We start from the raw sequence: 24,306 nt of genomic DNA on the forward strand, positions 1-24,306 counted from the left end.
AAAATGATTCATAGATTTACTTTTGAAATGGTCTTAAATTTAAAATAAGTGCAATTAAACAAAAAAGACCATGTTCATCTGTGTTTGTGGTTGTGCCGGGGAGAGAAAATGATACTGTTTGTTTGATGAAACTACAAACAGATAATTGGGCAAATTAAATTGTAGGTATTGTTACTGAGTGTGCTGGGTGTGGCGATGGAGTGACATCACATCCACAAAGCAACAGTTTGTTTCACACACTCAAAGGTCACCAGGCCTCATAAACGATATTTAACGTGTATAGACAGATACTGGATGGTGGGATGAGTGACATATTTACTCATGATTGTAGTGTGTGTGTGTGTGTGTGTGTGTGTGTGTGTGTGTGTGTGTGTGTGTGTGTGTGTGTGTGTGTGTGTGTGTGTGTGTGTGTGCGTGTAATTTCCTGCCTCTTTCGTTTGCAGGTGTTTTCAGTGGGATTTTCTTGTCGGCAGTGCCACCTTTATACTGTATAAAATGACCACGAACATCACACACACACACACACACACACACACACACACACACACACACACACACACACACACACACACACACACACACACACACACACACACACACACACAAAATTAAGGATTTTAAACCACCAATTACAATCTCCAGATTTTGCTCTTTATAGGACTCAGTGACCTCTTTCATTTGGAGTGTCTTGAAATCGTTGGTGTTACAGCAACTTAATGGAAGCGTGGAGCCCATGTCAGCAGTTTATTATCGGCTTTTGTCAATCAATATTGAATATCAAAGAAAAAAACGTAATATTGTTATTTGCTATAAAATCAAATGTCAGCACACGAGAGTCTCAAACATTTCTACAGATGAACAATAATGATCCTCAAGTTAAACTGACTGCAGTCAACATGTTATCATGAGTAGATTCTGATTTCCATTTTTTGTCTGATACATATGTGGATGTGTGCAGATTAAAACTACTTAAGTGTGAGACTGTGATATATTTTATAGTTGGCATTATTTTGTAAACTTTCTCAACCATTTATAGAGATGGCTCAACATGAAAAAAATATCCAGCAATCAATACTTAAAGTTTGGGCTCTTGCTAAAAGGCACCTGTACACCTTCTGTTAAAAAAAAAAAAAAAAGTTGTCTCTCTAGATCGAATCTTTCATTTTGCTCACACGTGTGGAAGCTCCTTTCAGATCCATCAGGCCAGACAGAAAACTGTTTTTCTAGGTGTTTTTCTCCACGACTTGTGAATCGACTTTGACATGTAAAATTGGTCACATCAGTTGTCCATGATGTGTGAAGCCTCCACATACTACTCACCAGCAGCCTGTCAAAACAAATACTCTCAAACTGTCTTTAAACCCTGTAAAGTCTTAATCAGGTGAAGACGCCCCCAAGAGAAACTCATTATTGTCAATAATCATCAACTTAACTGAGTGATATATAGGTATGTGTGTCCTTTTCCTCCTCGTAGTCCTTATAATAGCTACATGCCTGGTCTTGTTTCCCTCTTTTACTGTGGCAGATATAGTGTTTAACAAACACCTGTGAATGCACCGACCTTTGAATCCATGAAACCATGAATGCACAAGTGTCTTACTGATGAATGAAACAGGAGCAAACTCGTTTCTAAGCCTAATGGTTTGTTCAGGTCCTCTTTGTAATGCTGATATTCCTGTTTTAGGTATTTATAGTTTAAAACTTTGATGACAAAGCCACAAGTTTTTGTTAGAGCTGGAACACAGCAGGAGAAAAACTATAACAGTCTCTACATTGAGAAGGCTTTGATGGATTTGCTACGATGAAGAAAGGCAAGAAAAAGTGACAATCTGATGTTTGGACGTTGTGGTTTCATTTCCCAAAAGGACGCTGTGTTAGTAAGAGTTAGGACTGTAGATCAGCTACTGCATGTTTCAAATGGTTTTGACCAGGTGCTCTAAAAAAGTGAACATCCAAACTTTTTGGCTTGTTAAGTTGCCAAATGTGTATTTCAACTGTTCGTCACAAGACGTTCAGCCAGTTAGATTCCTTATCTTATCTGTCGTGGTTAGTTGTTTGTTGTGTTTCCTGTTTTACTTTGAAATCCCTTCTATGTCTGTCTATTTTACTTCCTGCCCTAGTGTTAGTTTTCCTGCCAGCTCTTGTGCTCACCTGTGTCTCATTATCCATCAGCGCTCTGCGTATTTAGCTCTGCCTCTCCTCCTTACCAGACTTTCTGTGTTCTTCCCTGTGACTTTATAGCTTTCCAGCTGCTCTTGTTTTCCTGTGGCGCACTTTAGATTGTTCCTGGTTTTTGTTTTTGTTTGTTGGTTAACCTGCAGTTCGAAGGAAAGCTCACTTTTACTTTGACTTCCCGCTTAAGGGCTGTATGTTTGGATTCTCCTTGTTTAACTGTGTTAAACAGAATGTAATAAAACAGGGTGGCTGCATATTAGGGTTGATGAAGTCTCATTAAAAAAAGAAGAGTAATTCTTAATTCTTTCAATCATATTTGGTTAATCACTTTTGGATGGTTTTCTGTCATCCCTGCAAAGTGTTAGTTTCCAGGAAAAAGCTTGAGGCTTGTGTCCATGGTGTACATGTTCAACATGTCTAATTCTGACACGATCCACAGTCACAACAATAAAAGTATCAAACACAAGAACAACTTTTTAATCAATATCTTTTGCCTGTAAGTTTGCACCATTCTCCATGTGCACCCATGTTTCTCCTTTCTTTTGTCATCATGATTTAAAATTGAGGCCAAGTAGGCCTAATTATCATCAATTTATACAGATTATACATCTCACACACACGCACAGCTGTATGGAAGGGAATTTGTTGTTTGTCGGCTCTTTTTATTGGGTTTTTTTTCATTCATTTTTCACCCATCTATAAGTTAACTCTAAATCCTGTCTTTCTGACCAAAGATACTGTACTTCAGAGGCTGTTTATAGGAGCTCATACAGAGACGTTTACACAATGTCATGAATGTAGGGCTGCGGCTTCCAGTTGTTTTTCCAAAGAAATTGAGTTTACTATTCTATAAGACAAATAAAGAAAGCAAATTCCCACATTTGTGAAGTTGGAGCTGCAGAGAAATGTGATACTTTTTGCTTGAAAAATGTATGAAGTTATGCAATGAGTATTTTGAATTATAATTTGTCTTTTTAACTACCTGAAATCAGCTCTTTGTACACCAGGTGCTACATGCAAGAAGACAATTTTGGGTAACACTTGAGGCATCTTCCCTCACAGACACACTTATGCAGCATAAAGTTTGATTTGTGCGCAGATCTTTTAAAGCCATTTGCCATTCAATACTTTGCTTCTTTCACTGTCCGCATTCACCAGTGTGCAACCTTTGCTGGAAAACAGACGTCTGATCAGAGTCAACTTGAACGTGAACTGCTGGTAGTTCGCAGAGCCACTGCCAGTGTGGTGAAGCAGAGGAGGAGCATGTCAGAGGGACTAAAAAAACATGAAAACACAACTCAAAGCTCCACTAAGTACCCAGGATCTGACCTACAAAGCTGACTGAACACATGCCCACCAACAGACACACACACACCCAAAAACACGCAAGGCAGCGAGGTGGGAGGAGTCCGAGGTATTGTTCTTCCTGTGGCTCGAGATGGTCTGACCCCCACACCCTGCTGTTCAGACCTTATTATTGGCTGCCTGTTTCTCTGGCAACAATCAACGGCTACCGCTTCCGCGAAAAAGAATAACAGAGAGTACTGTAACAAGACGTGAGATGACCTCTCATTTAACCCAATACACACACACACACACACACACACACACTGACACACACACAAAAAAATCCTTTTGAGTTCATTCAACTGGTAACAGTTACTTTAAGTTACTCTACAAGTGTTAATTTAAAGTTTATGAAAGTAAAGAGAAAAGGATACAGGAAGCACATTCATACCTTCAGTACAATGAATGCAGAGAGCATGACAGTGAGTCGTAACCTTTTTATGAGGCCTCATCAGCAGTAAAAAAAAAGTTTCAGTTATCAATTCACCCTGATAACAAAAAAGGTTTTCCCATATTAGTTATTTCTATTGTAATTTAGGGTAATGCTCTTTTAAAGCCCACATTAAATGTCTAATGCATTCACCCACAGAGAAAAAAATATTCAGACTTTTTTTTTTACTTTGGTAAAAAGTATCTTAATATAATGTAAACAATACTCTCTTACAGTTAAAAGTCATGCCGTGGAACAGAAGAGTAATCTGAGTACCCTGCGATTGCCCACCTCAGGAGGTTTAGAGCTCAGCAGTGTCTCTTTTCTACTAAAACAGCTCTGTCTCCCTCTTGTGGCCACAGGACACCAGTGTATGTGGTACAGAGGGGAGTCTGCTGGCTGGAGGACAGGGTTAGTGAAGAGATGTAAAAATAAATATTCACCATTGAACTGCATCAATTGAAACATTTATTATTGTATATATTGGTTCTCCCATACAAAGTATAAACAAAACAATTGCATTTTTTTATTTTTTTTATTTTTGCATTATAAATGAAGAATATAACAAACGTTATAGTGACGATATTAGTGGACCAAAAGCTGCAATAACAAGGTGAAAATGTTAGCTACCTTTCAAAGACATTATTTAGAATCATAGTTTAAAAGGCCTGATGGCTCGTCTCTCTCTTACAAACAAGTTTTGTTGTCATGAACACAGACCTTGTGTGAGCTTGTTCAGAGAAAAGACGGCCCAAAGGGGCCACTTATAGAGGAAGTACTTCAGGTTTGGTTCTTATAATTGATTGTTGCCATGGTTACGCATCATCTCCACCACAGAGCAACAGTAAGGCCTTACGGTAGTCACCACCGGTATCCCCCTGCAATCAAGAAACAGGACTGATTTAAGAAAAAAATAAAAAAAAAAGAAGATGGCCACCAGTTTAAGTGTGTTTGTGTGTAGTGGCAGTGTCATTAATAACATGTGTGTACCTTAATCATTGAATGCAGAGAGCAGGCAAACAATCTCCTGAAGTCGGCTCTGATGTCCAACATGTCCACCTCGCTACGAGTCACCATCACCCTGATCAGAGTGTCATCGTCAGTGCCTGCACCCTGAAACAAAAACAAAAACACACAGTATATGACTCAAAACATCATGTCATTTTTTTTTTTACAGTTTTTTTACAAGTATTTTATGCAAATGTTTAGGACATCTGGACCTGGATTCAGGTCATTATGAAAAACAAACCACTTGTTTATTGGCTGATTGTCTAACTTCTTTTAATTAAAGGTATTTATTTGTACATTTTTAAGCATCATCTGTGCTGTATGATATCGATTTATATAAAAAGAGTTTTTCTAGGAGCAACGGCAACATTTTGCTCTTAATTATCATTACAACCAATTTAACAATGGATTCAAGGTGCAATCAAAAAGTTCAAAGACTGTATTCCAAGTTAGCACAACATGGACCTGAAACTTGACGAGGGAGTGCACATTAAGTGTGTTAAGTGGGAGTGTCAAACTTTGACGTTAAAGAAGCAATGAGCTGTGCTAGCTTTTTAAAAGTAAGGCAGACCACCACTGTCCAATAAGAAAGAAAGTGTGTCAGGTCAGCAGTGCAATCAGGCGGGGTTTTCTTTGACATTTTTTGAGTTGTGCGCCGTGAATTCTTCCCGCGGGGTCGGACTGTCAACCCCGAGTTCTACTGTGATGTTCTGAACCGTCTGAAGGAAAACATTCAGGGCAGATGAGCTGAACTGTGGCGTGATGGCATCTTGGTTCTCCTGCATGACAACATTTCCTGCTCACAGCGCACTGAAAACACGTACGTTTCTCACCCACGACAACACAACTGTCGCTCCCAACCACCCCAACTCACTGGATTTGGCTCCCTGGGACTTCTTCCTCTTCCCAAAAATGTTGACTTTTTTGTGCACTTTGTGTTCAAGTCCATGGTGAAATTGCAAATACGCAAATACCAGCAGTCACAAAAACATGTGTAACGCAGGTGCTGATGTTGATCAAGTGAGGTAACTTGGAACACTACTCGCCCCTCAATGCGCATTCCTCTGCTGCACTTCATTCGCACGCAACAGGAACAGTCTCTGACCCTTTTGATCGCTCCTTGTATGTTTTTAAACGTTTGGGTTAAGCCATTAATGGTACATCTGTGGACAGACATTCACACATCACTCCAAAGCAGCACGAATGTTCTTACCTTCATGCCGTAGTACAGGGTCTCAGCAAAATAGGCTGGAACGCTCCTGGCACACTTCACTGAAAAACAGAAAGGACAGGCAGCGTTTTTAAAAACTGGGCAGATAACATCAGGATAGGTCCACATAAAGCAGTTGTCCAGTTTTCTTACCCACGGCGAGAAGCAGATCTCTCAGACCTCCAGATGTTTCCCTCTTGATAGTCTCCTCCATCTCGAATCCAGACAGCTTCATGTAAGCATCAAATACTGAAACACACATGTTCAGGGTTAGTGGGGCTCTCTCCTCTGTCTCGCCCCAGAGTGGAGCAGAGTTGGTTCAAACAATTATCATGCCAAAATCATTTTTTTATTTCCATAAAGGGCATAAACAGTCGTAACGTGCGTCCCCACCTTCAGACAAACACCTACAAACCTTTTCTGAGATGTTCAGCGCTGCGGTTTCCCAGGATGGTGACAAACGATTGTTCATCAGTGCCAAACTTATCCTCTCCGGCCTTAAAGAGGGCCTAAAATCACAGAAAGACATTACACTGGGGTTTTTCTGTACCATAAAAACACATCACAATCGTACTATTTAAGGTGAACTACATACATTTTTATAAGACTTCACCCAGATATCACTTAGAGAAGATCTATTTTTTTAGACATGGGCATTCACTGGTTGATGAGTTTGCTTTATAGGAGATTGATGACAAGCGCGTGGGAACATGAGGGATATTTAAAAGTCAGGAACCAGATTCCTCATCCTATTCACCGAAGACAGTTGTTTGATAGCTGGGTTGGCCTGATGGGCTGTATCAGAAAACATTAGGAGTTGCAGCAAGTACAAGAGCAAAAGCTTTTAGGAGGCTTTACTCTCTCCCTCCACTAGAGGATGCTACACCATCATTACAGATTAGCTGTACTAACGACCAAACACGTGACAGTCACACCCTCAGACGAAAGACAGAGGCCATTGATGGTGAAGTTTAGAAATGTTTACTAACTCACCTGAGCATCACTCTCAATTTTTCCATCCTGGATCCCCTTCTGCCTGTTCGCCTGAGAAGACACAAAACACTGATGTTGAAAGAGGAGAGAGGAGAGGAGAGGAGAGGAGAGGAGATTTATACTTGCCTGAAGCAGAATAACCAGAAGCCTCTTGAAGTGACCTGAAGTGTCACCAGATATATCTTCCTCCAGGTCATCGTCATACTCTGAGGAAAATACAAAAAATGATATACAACAAAACATACGATCAAGTTACTGTGACCTCGTAAAAAAAAAAAAAAAAAAAAAAAAAAAAAAGTTTTAACACTGTGTGTGTGTGTGTGTGTGTGTGTGTGTGTGTGTGTGTGTGTGTGTGTGTGTGTGTGTGTGTGTGTGTTACCCTGTCTGTAGGCAACGACGATGTCCTTCACCTGCTGAGGTGTTCTGGAGGCGAGGATCTGCACCAGCACCTTCTCATCTGTTCCCGCCCCCTACAGGTCAAAGGTCACAGACGTCACACTTCCAGAAGTTTCCAGCTGCTTTGACTGTTAAAATGCCAGTCTGCAGAAAGAAACTTTCCACCTGCAGTACGGCAGAGTTTTCTTTATCTCTCTCGTATCTGCGTACTGCAGCACTTACCTTGATGGCATTGCGCAGTGATGTCACATCATAAGCGAGGGGTGCGGTCATCAGACCCACAATCAGCGTCTCAAATTTGCCGCCCAGCTCTCCCTTCAGATCATCTACCAGGTCCTGTTGTGAAGATACAGTATGTACTTGCATTAGTTCTACTGGAGCATAAATTAAGTGTGACGGCACAGTAATGCGATGCACTTAATGAGTTTATGGTTGTCGCGTGTGGCCTGATTATTTGGCTGCAGTTCATGCCACATATATGGATTTTTCTGCTGATGATTTGAAGTATGCCGACTCGGTTGTATCATGTCAAGTTAATGCTTTGATGTGATGCGGCGTCACTGGATTGAAAAGCCTCAGTATGCTTCAAACAAAGAGCTTGTAAGATCAACAGCACCTGAAACCAGTTTTATGACTGTGGCATCGTAAAGAGGCATGTGCAGGTGTGAGGGGAGGCACAATCTAATTTAGCTCTTCTTATGTTTTATATACACCAAAGTGTCAATTCAGTTTATTCCCTGTGTCACACCCTCCACCCACCAGAGGTCTCTAGTCTTTCTATATGTCCGGTGTCCTGCTGGCCACGCCCATGATGAATACTCACGAAGGGAGACTACTTTAGAGGCTGTTTAGCTCAAAGGACGATCATATTCGGAGGGGATTTCTCCATACGCAGTGGCCGCACACGGTTTCCTGCTCGGTGTTGTGGATTTGTTTTCCATTGAAGTTCCTACTTTTTAAGTTGTCTGTACAGTAGATTTATTAAAAGAATAGTTCATCATGTTGCAAAATGCTACTATGTTTATTGTGTTAGACGAGATGATCAATTACCTCTCATGTTTATTCTACAAATATGAGGTTAGACCTGGTAACCGGTCAGCTTCGCTTAGCATAGCTGGAAGCCCGCCTGTCATTAGGTACAGTGAGCTTTAAGCTTTAACTGAGGTTACGCCAGTTTTGAACTGAGCCAAGCTGTTTCTCCTTTTCCAGTTGTGTGCTACACCGCTGTTGACTCTAGCTTTGAATTTATCACTCAAGTTAAAAGTCATTCATCAATTAAAGGCTGTGTTGGCTGATTGTGTGTGTCCCAATTTGGTCCTTTCTTTGGGGTTTGCAGGTTGTTGATTTAGGTATTGGAAAATACCCTTTTGGTCAAATGCTTTCTCTGCAGTCATGGGATTTATTGTTAAAATTAAAATAGTGGAAAAAAAAAAAATCTAGCGATTTAAATCTTTCATTGCTAATGTACTGTAAATGACTGGTATCATTTATGTGTAGCACTATTTGTATTTTAGAACCAGTGGATAAAACATCATGGATGTTGTGTCAGTGGCTGCAAAGACGATGAACTTGTGGAGACCGTTGAGGGAGGAAATGTGGAAGTGTAAACATTATGCCTGCAGTCGGACGACATGCTGAACGGCTTTGTTTGTTTAAAGCACGGAGAGACCTTTTTGAGGTGGAGCGCTGATGTGTGTGCTGGTGTTAATAGCTGATAAAGAGCCAGTCAGACCTTTCCATACAGAGTTTTGTAGGTAGTTTTGATCTCGTGCCTCTGGGGGTTGCTGCGAGACGTCAACAGCTGCAAGATGGCATCCTCATCGGTCCCTATGGCAACAAACACCATGGTTACTCAGCCACGCTGTGTGTTTAAAAACTATTCTCATGTGATAGACATATTGCATAACAATGAGCATGCTCTGTTTAGGTGGTTTCTTGAGTACATCTATTTAACCCACATAATTACAGCCTTGAGTCGAGGTCAGCAGATCGCTGTTTGCTCACGGTGACGTGTCTCAAGATTCACTTCTGTTCACGCTTTTAGCGTATCAGATGACACCATGGTGACAGCAGTTATATACACACAGGAGCACCTTACCCAGCCCTTTCATGGCCTTGTACAGGACCTCTGCATCCGCACTGGCGTTGAAGTTTCCGCTGGCTTTTACAGATCCTCTGCTGGCCTGCATCACAGAAGATGTAAAAAAAAAAAAAAAAAAAAGTTTATCTTTTTGTACATTTCCTGAAGTTGTGTGTCCTGTTTTCTGAAATTCCTATTTCTATAGCACCTGATTGTATCCCTATAGACACTTTAATTATTTACGGCTATGTGTCTAAATACATTCAAATGTTCTTACAACTGCAACACGGACAGTACAGACAAAACAAGAAAACAACAAACCAACTGAAGATTATTTCTCATCAGCTTTGCAACTTGGGTTCCTACTAATTATATACACACCATATTAAGGTGTTGCTTCTCTGCCATATTGGATATCACTTATTCAATATATTATTTACAGTCTTCAAAACCAAACAGCAGGCTCTTGAAGACTGGGGAACAGGTTGTGCATTTAACTGTCCTCTTGTCTTAGGTTAGTGTTAGGTAGTTACTTTATTAATCCCAGAGGGGAATTTTTTTTCGCTACAGCAGCATACAGAAGCAATAAGATAATAATTCTTCACTTTATTTGTGTTGGTATTTGATTAATTAAAAGAAATAATTCATGTTTAATTGCTGCAGTACTCAGGACATAGATGTATACTGTTAGATGATCTTTGTGTAAGTTACGGTAAACACAAAAACAAGAGAACTTTTTCTGCAATGCATGTATAACTTTGTACATCTGTCTGCAGTCTATGGCTTCTCTCAGATGTGAACTAAATAGTGTAACATTGCAGAACATGATTAACTAATCAGTATTGTCTGTTTCATGCTGACTGTACATTAGTGTCTCAGATTCCTCGTATTTTCATCAGAGGGTTTCCCCCTTTATTAAATTAAAAAAAACTCACTGTATAAATATGCTTAGATTTATACTGTATAAATCAATGTATATCAGATCAAAGATGAAGTTATGCACACATGCCTTTCCCCCTTCGTACAGTATATTTCAGAACATATAGTACAGAATCAATCGGTTAAGGAGTAAATACTGTGTAACAAAACAAATCTATAATTTGTTATGTTCATAACTTTGTCAGATGCTGTCTGCTTCGATTCATGCTTTAACTAAATTTAGCTACATTTTAGTGAAATGATGTATATCACTCCTCTGGTTTATAACATTCATTATACAAGTACAGAATATACTGCGTCAATCTTAAGATTCATGCTTGCATATGTATAAAACATTGTTTCTCAGACGTTTTATGCTATCATCAATGAGGTCATCCCTTTATGACGTACTCAATTATCCTAATGACTTACAGCCTCACAGCTTTGAAATACATGCAGATGTGCAGAAAAACTCTCGCGTCAAACAAAAGCCTGCTTCCACATCTTTAAATTCTTGTGTATCTCTTAGATTAGTTCAGCAATTTGAAAGTTGTCGATGAAGTAAAATGAAATATTGATTGAGCTGCTTATCTGGTTAATAATTTATGTAGGCGTGAAAGGATAGTTCAAAACACCAGGCTGATCAATCAGTAATGACGTGATAACACTGAAAAACATTAACTTTGTAATCGATTTTAGTAAAGCTGGTCTGTGCGGGAACAATGATGGACTCATTCCAGACACTCCCTCAAACAGTCACACATTAACAGTGAAATATTTTGTCATTTCAGGGGCAGAGGAGTTTACAGAGGAAAACCACTAGAATGTTTCTGGAATTCTGTCCTTGAATATCCAGGGGAAAAAAAGAAAAGAAAAGTGGAACGTCCAAAAAAACAAGTTGGCGTGAACAACCAGGATTCTGTCTTTCTGCAGGAAGGAATGCCAAAACGTCCACAAGCTCTCGTGTCTCACAAACACACTCAGCACCACAAGCTAAATAGAATCAGCGTGCAGATGGCTGCTCGGATAAACAGCTCAACGAGGAGATATTCGGACAACAACACAAGACAATGCAGATCTTTTCCACTGGAATGTCAGATGCAGGTTTAGAGACTATAGGAGTGATAAGTTGAGTGTTGTGGGCAAGTTCAGACCTGACGAGGCTGGGGACTCCTGGTGGAGGTATGCCTGACCCTCCATCTGCAAACATCTGTATCTCTCCTCTAAAGCCATTACCATTTTACTTCTGCATCTATGAACTGTGGTTGCCATGGAGACTGCAAACAATCCACATAATCATGCTCCTATGAAGGGAAGTTTCCCATCATATAATGTGTTTTATTATTAACTGTCAATACTGTGGAGCTTGGATGTGAATATACTGTATCCCACAAAGGAAAAAAAGATTCAAGACCAAAACGCATAAATTAAATTGTTTGTCCATCGGTCAACACTTTCCAACCTCTCTAACATGTTTGTGGTACTCCAAGGAGGACACGAGAGGACCCAAAGGTCGTGCCCTCTATATTTTTGAGGAAATTCAAAGTGCAGTTTACATTTTATAATTCAAAGGTACACAGTGGATTTATAAAAAGTTGAATTTTACAATCATTATTGTCATTGACCTGAATGTTGACAATATCTATATGTTCATATATTCTGGATTTTTCTGTGAGAAAAAAGGGGTAGGTGAGATATTAAGAATTAAAAAAAACATGTCTGAATAAATACAACATTTTAAGTTTTCTCTATGAGAGGAGGAAACACTTAGACCACCGTGTGAAGAAACTTATGGACGTACAACTGTTTTTAAATGGATTAAAAGTAATTGCAAACGTTGTAAGAGAACAGCTTAATGAATTAGATGCAGGTGAGGAAACTGCTTCAACTTAAGCCCTCAGTATTTCTAAAAATCCTCCAGTTGTGGCCTTAAACCCAATCTTTCCTGAAGATGTCAAACTTTAAGAACAGGTCACAAAGTTTACAGTTAGCTTTTTTATTTATACAGAAAAAAGGCTCGTAATCTATTAAAACTTCTGGGCACTGCAATTTTTTTTTGCAAAAGCTACTCAAACAAGAATAAACAGTGAATTTGTTGTGTTCTATTTTCAGATGCCCGTCCTGTCCTGTGGTTACAACAGGAGTGCAGTTTATGTGGGATTGACACTGATATAAACTACAGTGCCCATGTTTATTGTAGCAAAGGAGCATGTCACTAAATGCAAAGATACTTTTTTCTGAGGTGCTTCTAATAGTTTTTGGACATTAGTCAAGGCTTTAAAGGCAGTCAAATTCTCGCACCTTTCACAGATCAATGGTCACAAAGTGCTTCACAAGAATCAAATTGTGTAAAAACAGTAGAACAAACTGTAATAAAATAGTGAAATAATGTATTAGGCACACAAACAATACTCCTCTGTTCTGTAACAAAGCCCTATTCAAACTTTTTGAGAGTAGTTCATACCAAACAAATGTTAAGTTTATTGCCCCAGACTAAACTGTCAAAACCCTGACACGAACTGATGGTTCATTGTAGCTCCACCCTGACGAAGAAAAAGGGAACCGACTCCGCTTCAAGAGGGGGTGGACGGCTTTAAACTCCAGGCTCCACTGTGGAAATATGTGTGTTAACATCAGTGAGAGGTGGAGAGGCACAGAGACCCACCCGAATGGAAGGGAGCCCACATGAGTCATACACCAAACTTCCCAAATGAAACCTCTCTCCAGCTGCACGAGCATGCGCACACACATGAACTGATGAAACTTTTATACTTTCCATGACTGAGTGTTCATTTGACTAATCCCATGTTAAAACACACTTGATTACAGCAACAAATTAATTACTGAACTGCACTGTACTTTTCTTTATCATAAACTGATGCTTTGTTAGATACAGTATCTTCCTCATTTAGAGAAGATAATTGCCTATTATGTTGAACAAAAACACTATCAACAGCAAATAAACCGGTAATAAACAACTTAATGTACACTGAGATCAAATCTTAATATTACACAGTGTGAAACGCAGTGGGCGTTGTCTTGGCGATCAGAGGCTAAAACCCAATGAGTCAACATTTGCATAAATAACGGGTTTGTTGTCTAAACTTTTACAAAAAAAATGTTTTATCAAAAACCATCCGTTTAAGGTGAAATTGTTTCTTTAAGTTTACAGCAGATGCATCTGTGAAATAAAAACGACTCACCATTTTGTTAGTCGTGGAGTTGGGTTTTTTTTTCTGCGGTGAAAAGCAAGTCTGTTGGAAATAAGGAAATGTTATCAGACAACGAGACAAAACAGTCAACTTTATATTTCCTTAAAACCACACGTGTTATTAACTTGTCACTCCTCAGATTTGATCAAGTTTCCTCTTCTGTCTACTTCCACAGTTTGGTCAACACCAGTAGCCTTAACTGTCAAACGTCCCTGGATCGGATAGTTTTCCCTTTTGTTCACATGATGAAAGCACAATTCCGGCTCCCACCGCTAAAAAACCCCGGGTGGACGTGGCTGAACATTTGTATACTTGCTGTATATTCCGCATCCGAAGCTGTCCTGGGGAGAGACTTACCGCTGGAGCTGCAGCTGTGAGATCAAGTTCGGCGAGCAGACGAAGAGACCCGGCAGAGACAGAAGAGCGGAAAGAGAAGAAGGACGCGGAGTGGACACCCGCTGGAAAAACTCTCTGAGCCGTGCGCGTGAGTGTGCGGTGGGTGCGCGTGCGGGCCACACCCCAGTGAGCAGGGACTCTGACTTTTGCCCTGCTCCTGAAGTACTCTGGGACATGAAGTTTTAGTTGTCCTGTAACTGTAAGCTCTAAATATTGAGTCACTAGACTCTTACTAAATACTTTATTGCGGTAGCTTCTGCTTCTGTTTGGTTCAAGGTGTTTGGATTGATGAAATATTATTTTGAACCCGGTTTTAATTACATAGCCTATGCTTGTAGGCAATGACATTATTGATGGTCTTTTCTCGGTTGTTTCAGCACTGTTTTTTTTTTTTTTATTTACGAAAGGGCGTAGAATAACAAGTACAGGAAATCTAATCTAACCGGATGTCCTTGCCTTCTTTGAACCTGGATCTGTTTCTCTGCCACCAAGTCCAATATTTTTGCACGTTTTGGTCTCCGCCACATCCTGAGACAAATTCTGTCTCTTAAAGCGGAATTTGTTCCAAGAGGTTCAGAGGCTGGTTCCTCTAAAGTGATTTGCAAGCACCAGATCGCAAGTTCTCCTGCTCTACCATATCAATGCTCTGGTGATCACTCGCATGCTGCAAAATTCATGAAACAGATCAGATCAATCTAGTTGCTATTTTAGTCTGTCTGTTGTTCGGTGCCGGGCAGCCTATAACTGGCAGAATGCAAATAAATTGCTGGAATGTCAGAATTAAGGTTGTGACTCGTTGGGTGTACACTAGGTGTCGCTGGTGTAACAGCTTCAGAGCTCTGGCATCGCTTACAGGAAAGTCACATGATGTTGTCAGATGTTTGACGCCGGAAGATCAAAGGAATTATGAACGTTGTGGCTTGTGAAGTTTGCAAGTAGTGCTGTAAATTCTTCTTTAGCAGTGGAAACCGAACATTTACAAACTGCGAAAACAAGGAAAAGGGATTGTAAGTCTGCAACAGAGGGGACAGACAGCCTTCAGATTGTTTACTCAAAGCAGCAGCTGCAAAGGTAACAACAAACAAACGAAGTGCATCAGCCAGGAAAGAGAGAGGAAAACTGCTTTAAACTGGAGTTTTGGGCTTTTTTTTAAATGTTTTTATGAAGAACTGAAGGAGAAGCTATCAAGATGATAAGAGATGCTATTGCTCGGTTTCAAAAGTTGCCATCACAGAAGATCAAAGGACCAGTGACCTAAAGCAGCATATTTTTCTAAGATTGTTTTTGTGTCTGCATAAATCCGGCTGGTATGTCCAAATGTTAAACTTAGATTTAAGGTCATTTTCTCCCGTCAGCACATGAGCGTGAAAACATCCCAGTCATTTCAAACTCTGGTTATACATCATTCAACAGTGAAGGTCAAAAATTCAACATTAAATTGCAATGAACCAAATATTTTTCAGCAGACAGGGACTTTAAACATCTGTTCATTCACTCAGAGAAACCCGCTCACACCTGCCAGTAGCCGCCCACTACAGCCGCAGTCTAAAAGGCTTTACTGAGCAGCTCCACCAGATCAGCCCGGGGGGTCAGCTGGTTTTTGTGTTTTGTTTCTCTTACCCACTGACGGGGCTGGAAAAAGTGAGTTTACGATGCACAGGTAATACAATTCTATAAAACTGGACATTAACCATTCTGTAATTCGACATGCATGGGAAGTATGGGATTTGATAGGTTAACATCAAATGTGCACGCACACACAAATTCTGAATAAAATGACATTCTGGATGAACGAACCGAGCACCCCTACCCTGAAAACCTGCGTTTGCCTTATTTATGATTGTTATTTACAATGGTTTAATGTATTTCTAACATCATGCCACAGTGCAAACTCAGTATTCATTTTGTTACAGAGTTGAGACAAACAAATAAACTTAAAATAACAACCAAAAACAGATAAAAACGGGCTCTTTCGGGAGAGCCGGTGTCTGTTTTTGGCAGGACATTGTCAATATCTTTTTCTGCAGTGTTGTGATTCTTTGAGTAAGAACCAGTGCTAACAGCATGCTGAGTGGGACAAAGAGACCAAAATACACCACCACGCTCCATCCCCAACCTGCTGGTGAAGGAGGCCCACCAATTATTCCCATGAATTGTCCTGGTAGGCACATTGTGGTTTGTAGCGGTGGGCACCGATGAAAACTGTCTGAAGCTGTTTCCTTGACGACCGGGAGACGATTAGTGATCAGCAGGATTAAACCCGACGGTGATTTACAGTAACTTTGTCCAGAAGTACCAGTTCTGTTGCCCACGGATGAATTTTTTTTTTTTATCCTCTGAGGACGACGGTCGTCACATGGAGCCGAGGTGTGAGCAGATGTTGCTTTTACAGGGCGTTCAAATAGATTGCAATAAAGTTGGTTCACAATTCAAAAAAGCAGCATTGCAGTTCTGAAAGCAGAGATCTTGATTGTGGCAATAAGTCCAAATTTTCCTCTGAAGGAATATGCTTTTAGCATCTCTGTTGTCTTGAGTTCAACTGCTGCCTCACTGTTCGCTTCCCCCTTTTAAGCTCATTTATATTTGAACAGGCAGGCAGACAAATGGACACATGTCTGAAATTCATCACCAGCTCTCCATTTCAGTCGTACCTGTGAACCTATCAACTTCCAGGTAATCCCTCTCCCTCCCTCTTTCTCTGTCACACAGGTACACCGTGTCAGTGACTTCACCCTACAGCTATCGACACCTCCGGAGTCCTCAATCTTCACTTCTGATTTAAACATATTTTTAAAGACCATCCTGCATGGATAAAACATGCATGTTGTAGCCACAGTGCAACACATATGCATTTTGCAGATCTATAAAAAGTGCGTATAGACACGCTTTAAAATATGGCATTAGAGATCAGAAGTATTTGTGATTTAAATGACTCCCACAGTGTTTTGCTTTTAGATAGTGTAATGTTTGCTCAATAAGTAATGTCAATAAAAATCTAGCAACGCAACTTTTAATTGGAAAGCCCTTTGAAAAAGAGCGTTGAGGAGTGAATAACATTTTCCATTCCTACCCTTATGAATTTTTAAAATCAATTTCTTGTTAATAACCTAATGGAGATGACATTCTTGTTCTACAAATGTCAGGCATTCAATGAGTGCTCATTATAAGAAAAGAATAACAAAGAATAGCGAAAATGACACATACTGTTTATGTAATAAATCAATTTTGTATAAATTAATGAAAGCCAGTTTATTTACACCATCATCACTGTTTATATTACATCCATCATAGGTTATAGTGCCACCAAGTGGATAGACAACATGACAGATTCATAAATGTTGCTCGCTTGCATGTCATTGAAGCATTATTCCAATAATTCATGAGTAATTTGTCTGTGATACTTACGTAAATTGTGCTTGTAGTAGTTATCGTACTACAGAAAAATTGTGAATGCAGGACTATTGCTTGTGATTCAGCATTTTTTGTTTCATTGTGATATTGCTAAAGGGGTACTGGGAGCTTGAAATGCACAACAAACAGTGTCAGAAAAACGGGGACAACGAGACACATTAAAATGAAATCCCACCCTCGGGTAGGGTTATATTTTAAACTCCCAGTCAGGCTGATATTCAGCTATGTAGAAGGATTGTCGATAACAATACGTCACACCATCCTTTCCAGAAAGAACGTGATTTTCCCAGAGTGATTTCGTCTTCAGCGGTGTCATTTCCCTTAAAATCTTCTTTGGTTACATTTCTTTCAAGGGTGTCCTTTCGCGGCTGAAAGCGTAGCATGGAAAATATAGCGTTTAAATCTTTTTTTTTTAAAAAAATGATCAGGGAGTCATTTAAATCCGTACAACGAGGATTATTTATTCTGAGCCCAACCCCCCTCACCCCCCGTGTCTGCCGGTAAATGGTACGACCGGCAGTATAAAGTGCGGGTGCGCTCTGTAACTTCAACTGCCAGCTGCCAAACCCGGGAATAATCACGGTGAAGAGAGATCGTTCAGATTTACGGAGTCACCGCCAAACACTACCAAAATGGAGTGGACCCCGATGGAGATTAACCCCGAGGTGGGGGAAAGAACAACTTGAAACATATAACGCAACGCCTTCACGGGCAGCAAGACTAACGGTTTTTTTTTTGTGTGTGTGTGTATCTCTGTTTCTATCGTTTCAGATGCTGAACAAGGTGGGTATCAAATGTTAAGACACCGAGTAATGGCGACACGTCGGTAACGGTTTGTTTCAACTGCCAGGTAAGTTCAGAGGAGTTGAACCGTTACTGAGACCAACGTCTGAATTCACGACGAAGCAACAATGAAAGCGGCACAATGTTAGTGATTTTTTTTTTAATTTTTTTTTTTTTGTCAACTGTTTCGGTATAAAAAAAAAAAAAAAAAAAAAAGTGTTAGATAATATCAGAAGGAGACGCGACAGCTAGCGGGAGATGCGTTTATGTTATTTTAATGAGCGGCAGCATCCTTCCCGGTGTCTGGGCTAAAGGGTGTGGTCTGACTGGACCAGCACAACGCAGCATCCTTGAACCGCCTCACCGGACGTCGTTTACGGATTGGGGCCATTCGCTCGGTTATTCGTCCGTTTGAGCGTGTTTTATTCATTTCCTCGCTATTCGTTTCAGATGATGAGCAAGCTGGGCGTGGGTGAAACCTGGAAATTCGTTGACGTGCTCGGGCTGGAGGGCGAGCAACTGTCCGACGTCCCGAAACCATGCTGTGCCTTGATGCTGCTCTTCCCCCTGACGCAACAGGTAATGATGATGAGGAGGAGGAGGAGGAGGAGGAGGTGGTGGTGGTGGCTACTTCCTGGAAGGCAGGGCACGAGGGTGGGGTGAACCGGTGATCCAGGCTGTCTGGGGTGGGGTGGGGTGACACTGAGCTGCAGGGAGGGTATGGATGAAGGGATGTTTAAATGGGTGGGCTACTGTGGGACGAGGATGGTAGTGAGGACATGAATCAGCAGATTGTTAGCTTTTTTTTTTCCCCCCCAGTGTACAGTATGATTGTTTTATTTGTGAAACTTTAAACTAAAGGCTCTGTATTGTGACACAGGGAGCCACAGCACATCCCCAGGGTCAACGGTCAAAATACAGAGGGGTTAAAACTAAAAATTAAATATATTTGTTTGTTTTTCTTCAGTTATTCTGATCATCAGTATCTTTGGTTCAAGATGGCATCTTCAATTGCTTTTTGTGTGATCAGTAATTACATTTATTTTCAAATTATGAAAATATCAAAAGAGATACCTAGTAAATCTTTACACTGCGGTAAAGCTGCAGCCATCGGTCAATTGATCGATTGATTAGTCATTTGAATTCAAATTAATTATCAACCTGGATAACTGATTCATTGTTCAGAATATATTTTTTAAATATAATTCTCAGAATCTGGCTTCATCATTTGTGAGTTTTTTTTCTGGTCCCTTTTTGTCCTTCATGACTTTAAAATTAATATCTTGATTGTGAACTGTCGGTCGGGGCAAAACATGAAACCTTGCTCAACATGTTTTACTGTTTTGTGACATTTTAAAGATCAAACCTCTTTTTGATTGATTAATCAAGAAAATAACAAATTGAGGCATTGAACAATCATTAGTTGCAGTCCAAAAGATGCAACCAGAGATTATTTTTGTGTCTTTTTGCTGTATAAATGACACAAGTAATAGAATGTAATTTTTTTTTTTTTTTTTTTTTTTGATTGATGATTTCTAATCGTGTTCATAATTAATGCGCACATTTGAAACGATAGGATTGGCTGCACAGGTTGTTCTTATGGGCAGATGACAATTGTGTCTGTGTGTGTCTGTGCACATGGCAGCACGAGTCTTTCAGAGCGCAGCAGGCAGACAAGATTTCAGGAGGCTCTGAGGTTTATTTCCTGAAGCAGACAGCAGTCAATTCGTGTGGGACCATCGCTCTGCTCCATGTTGTGGCCAACAATAAGGGCAAATTGACTTTTGGTAAGTGCAGCCGAAATAAGCACTAGAACTTCTTTTTTTTTTTACATTACATTTACTAATATTTAATCCTGTTGCTAAGTATCAGTGACTCAGCAGTTATAGAGATTATTCACTTCCAGGGTTCACATTACAACAAACGTTATTTTCAGTGTAAGGAAAATCCCCAAACCTGCGATCTTGTTAACAGGTCTGAAACGTACATATACCTCCTTTCAGCTGTAAGAACTGACACATAAATCGGTTGAACAGACTGTTGATTAAGCAGCACATCATTTTAAAGACCTGTAACGTCATACATACAGCAGTAAGTTCTCAAAAATGGACAGTGCTACTCTTTTTCTTCCTCCTTTAAGCACTCGGTGAGAATTAATGATACTCATTTATTCTGGCAGGGTGTGAATACATATAAATGAATATGAATAAAGGACATGTTCTTGTTTTGTTTTCAGATAATGGCTCTGCCTTGAAGACATTTCTGGATGAGACAGCAAACATGTCTCCTGATGACCGTGCCAAACATCTGGAGAAGAGCAAGGTAAGATAGTTTTAACAGAATTACATTTCAAGCTGTTGGTTTGTTACATATCTGTTCATCAGATGGTAGATTATCTTCTATTGTGTTAAAGAGACTCATTTATCTATAAGCTTTACAGTTTTCTTGTGTGTGTGTGTACAGAAAGCCTTTTCAATGTGACTGAGATATGCATTAGACAGCCACAACTCAGCAGATGCCCCATATTTCAATTGTGTGTTTATATTTTGAAATGGCATCATATCTGGGAGTTCTGTGATTTTTGACAAGTTGGATAGTTTAATGATTTGCCAACAAATACACTGCATTAAAAAAACTGAAATGGAAAAAAGCAGGTCTCAGGTTTCTGGAATCAGGAGTGGTGTAACCTCCAGGCTTTGTTTCAGCCACTTGGGGGCGCCAGACACTAACACATCTTTATCATCAGAAATGGCAGTTGGATTTGGATGAAAATCTTGGGCTTGTACTTTTGTTTACCCTGCTACATATTTGTATTTATATTTTAAAAAGTAATATTATCCCTTTTTAGCATAATGAAACGGACTTTTTTTTTTTTTTCCTTCCAGGCAATCCGTGAGGCCCACAATGAGGTTGCAGTCCAGGGACAGTGTCGGGTAAGATGCTTGGCCACATTATCAACACGTACTGATGGCTAACGTCTTTCAGACTAAAAAATGTGCAAAGAAATCTGGTCTAATCAACGTTTGTTTGACCTGCGTTGGATGTATTTCTAAGCGACAGCTGTCAGCCTGTTTGTCACCATTATGTTCCAGTCTGAAGTGTTTTTCCATTTACTTATATGAACCTGAGAATTACTCCAATTTATATTGAGTTACCAGATAAAAGATATATTTCTGTACCCATTTCTCTGATGGCCTTTGTCTTTCCAGCCCATGTGTGAGCATTAGAGATTAGACTCTGTGTTTAAACCACTTGTAATGTTGACGTCAAACAATTCGCTTTGCATAATTGTTTGGGTTTCATAATATTTACTCGATGTTATTGCCTCATATTTCAACTTTCACAGCCAGAAGCCGACAGAGTCAACTTTCACTTTATTGCCTTCGTCAATGTAAACGGACAACTTTATGAATTTGGTAAGCATGTACAGTATCCTCATGTTGCATTTCCTGTATGTATTCGTCTCCCCCTGGATTTCTAACCATTTTATTTGTTTTGAAGATGGGAAAATGAACGGAGCAGTGAACCATGGAGCTGCCAAAGAGGACTCTTTCATAATGGTGCGTAAATCTGCGGTCATTCCTCAACATTTTGCGGACATTTTTAAGAAAAAGCTGTGAGCCGAGTTCCTTCCTGTGAATGATGAGTGATGAGTCATGGTATTAGACTGGGAAAGGGAGTGGAGGCTCCTGAGTGTCTTCATTCAATCAATAAATGCAGCTAAACCGCACTCTCCTCTCATATCTACCAAAGGGTTCATAAAAGCACACACAGACACACTAGTGAAGGTTGGACGACGGTCCACAAAACATCTTCATGTACGGATAGATGATGTTTAAGTATTTGACTGATCCAATTTAAAAAAAAAAACAAACACCAACATGCTTTTATTTGGAATTTGCTTCTGAGCTTCATAAGCCATGGAGGGTTATGTGTGTACTGAGCCAGAGCCTTTGAGATCGTTGTGTCAAACTACCACAAGGTGGCGCTACATGCATTAGAGATAAAGCTGCAACTTTGAATGTTTTGATGATTTACTGAATCTTGTTTAAAGGAAGAAAACTACTTGGATGCTTTGGGAAAAAAAAAATAAGTATCACCTTTAGATTAACAGTGAAGTTAAAGACGCGTGATCACAATTTTACTGAAAAGTATGATTTTCAAAATAAACTATTATAATATCAGTAATATCTTTTACTGAAAAGTAACAATATTTGAGGGATTGCTTTAGGGGACATGAAATGTGTAAATCTGTCGTGATAAACATTCATAGGGATTTATTTGACCAAGTTGGAACAGACTTAAAAAAAAAAAACGTTTTAAACAAACATTAATTTAAACTGCTTATGATTTCATGACCTCAATCCTCATGTTACAGTATTGGTATTTCTGAAATATTGTCCAGCCCTACTGAAAATGTTAGCAGTGAAACATACCTAAACATTAAAATCTAATGCCTTTAGTACAATCCCAACTAAATATGAAACCGGTTGAAAAGTGTTGCGTTTCCATTTGCAGTGTGTTGCATTTTACATATTAGTTAAATATGGTGGAGAAAATGTTTAATCTTTAAATTCAACTTGAGTTTGCTTGAAATTGAAGTTGCGTTGAAATGTCTGATTTCTTTTTTCTTTTCTTGATCACGTCTAGGATGCGGCCAAAGTGTGCCGCGGATTTATGGAAAGGGAGCACGGCGAAGTTCGCTTCTCTGCGGTGGCTCTTTGTCAGAGTTAGACGATCGAGCAAATTGTAAACCAAAATGTCCACCGAGCATTCACACGGCAAACACAATCGACAGGCACACGGCGCTCTGTGCGCGCACACATCTGCAGACACTATGCACTCTAAAGCACATGTTGTTTCCACATCTCACTCTCTTATCTCATGAACAAAGCATTCTTAAACAGCATCACACACACACACACACAAACAATCAAAACCTTTTGTTCTGCTAACCGATACAAGCTTGTCCCGACTGCTGTGGAAATTGTAAAACATTAGGTCAGATCTCACCACTGCTTGTGTGCATGTGCGTATTTGTCTTTTTGCTAATATATTTGTCTTTTGTGCATCCGTGACAAACTCAGAAGGCTCGTGCTTAAATACCTTTTGTGCCAATAAGAACGTAACGGACAAAGCAAAACTTGTGTGGGGAAACTTGTTTTTTTTTCCTATTTCTCTGAATGCCTTTAGTTGCTGTGTGGTTGAGTTTATAAGGATCTGACATTCCTCAGAATAGGCCCAAAGTATCCGTAGGAATAATTTAACCATTGTTCAGAGCACACTCGCTGCCTTTTGGGTGCTGGTCTGGGGTTTTAGTCTGGTTTTTTTTTTTTTTTTTTTTGGTTAAGTTTGGCTTTTAAAGCGAGAGAAGATTCACACTTTATAGTTTTTATTGTTCACTGCTGTTTTAGAAATTGAGAAATGCACTTTATTTCGAATGGACTTTCAGTTAACAATCCACACATGGTCAAATAGTCAAAATACACAGTTTGTGTACAAGTTGTTGAACACCGATAATCCAGAACATCCAGTGAAGAAAGGGACCATCACAATAAAGTGCTGCGCTACAGTGTTTTGGGTTGTTGTCGTGCAGTGTAGAGTTATTAGTACGTCTAGTGTTCAAATCGTTTACCTTTCTGCACTTTTCAAATCCTGTGTTGCTGTAGTTCTGCTGGTAATGCAGCTGTGGGAGCTCAATAAAACAAGCATTCAACTTATTTGCGACTCGTGTTTGTGTTTGTGTTGGAAAAATGAAAGTCCCGTCTGGCCAGGCCGGCCTCTGAGCCGCATCGGGTATCTTAAGTTGGATTTAAAGGAGGACGTGTCAAAAGTCAGTTGTTGGTTGTTGTTGTTTTTTTTTTAAACACGCCTCATAAAAAGTCATAATTGGATCTCATTTAACTGCCTGCAAACCTTTCTAGACCTGCAATAATTGGTTCATTTA

At 39.8% G+C, this 24,306-nt stretch overlaps 2 protein-coding genes across 3 annotated transcripts; one reads left to right on the forward strand and one right to left on the reverse strand.

Annotated features, from left to right (window-relative positions):
* Window positions 1–4,407: 4,407 nt before the first annotated feature.
* On the reverse strand, window positions 4,408–14,251 carry anxa5b (annexin A5b). 2 transcript variants are annotated; one of them, XM_069689226.1, is made up of 13 exons: window positions 14,127–14,251; window positions 13,761–13,811; window positions 9,658–9,742; window positions 9,292–9,386; window positions 7,782–7,895; window positions 7,543–7,633; window positions 7,290–7,369; window positions 7,164–7,214; window positions 6,586–6,679; window positions 6,324–6,419; window positions 6,174–6,232; window positions 4,943–5,065; window positions 4,408–4,830 (listed from the first exon to the last, which is right to left on the reverse strand). In XM_069689226.1, the coding sequence occupies exons 2-13, from the start codon at window positions 13,761–13,763 to the stop codon at window positions 4,768–4,770; spliced, it is 954 nt and encodes a 317-aa protein (XP_069545327.1). In that variant the 5' UTR covers window positions 13,764–13,811; window positions 14,127–14,251; the 3' UTR covers window positions 4,408–4,767. The 2 variants fall into 2 exon arrangements, with proteins under 2 accessions (XP_069545327.1, XP_069545328.1); XM_069689227.1 differs by lacking the exon at window positions 14,127–14,251 and adding an exon at window positions 13,895–13,916.
* Window positions 14,252–18,107: 3,856 nt separating this feature from the next.
* Window positions 18,108–24,079, forward strand: uchl1 (ubiquitin carboxyl-terminal esterase L1 (ubiquitin thiolesterase)). Its single transcript, XM_069689228.1, has 9 exons — window positions 18,108–18,241; window positions 18,348–18,359; window positions 18,810–18,938; window positions 20,005–20,146; window positions 20,596–20,681; window positions 21,245–21,292; window positions 21,706–21,775; window positions 21,861–21,919; window positions 23,010–24,079. The coding sequence occupies exons 1-9, from the start codon at window positions 18,209–18,211 to the stop codon at window positions 23,091–23,093; spliced, it is 663 nt and encodes a 220-aa protein (XP_069545329.1). The 5' UTR covers window positions 18,108–18,208; the 3' UTR covers window positions 23,094–24,079.
* Window positions 24,080–24,306: the final 227 nt, after the last annotated feature.

Source organism: Brachyistius frenatus, unplaced genomic scaffold (assembly GCF_029030835.1).
Source record: "Brachyistius frenatus isolate BFR_SWC_R1_liver_20210118 unplaced genomic scaffold, ASM2903083v1 Contig_7, whole genome shotgun sequence".
NCBI lineage: Eukaryota > Metazoa > Chordata > Actinopteri > Embiotocidae > Brachyistius > Brachyistius frenatus.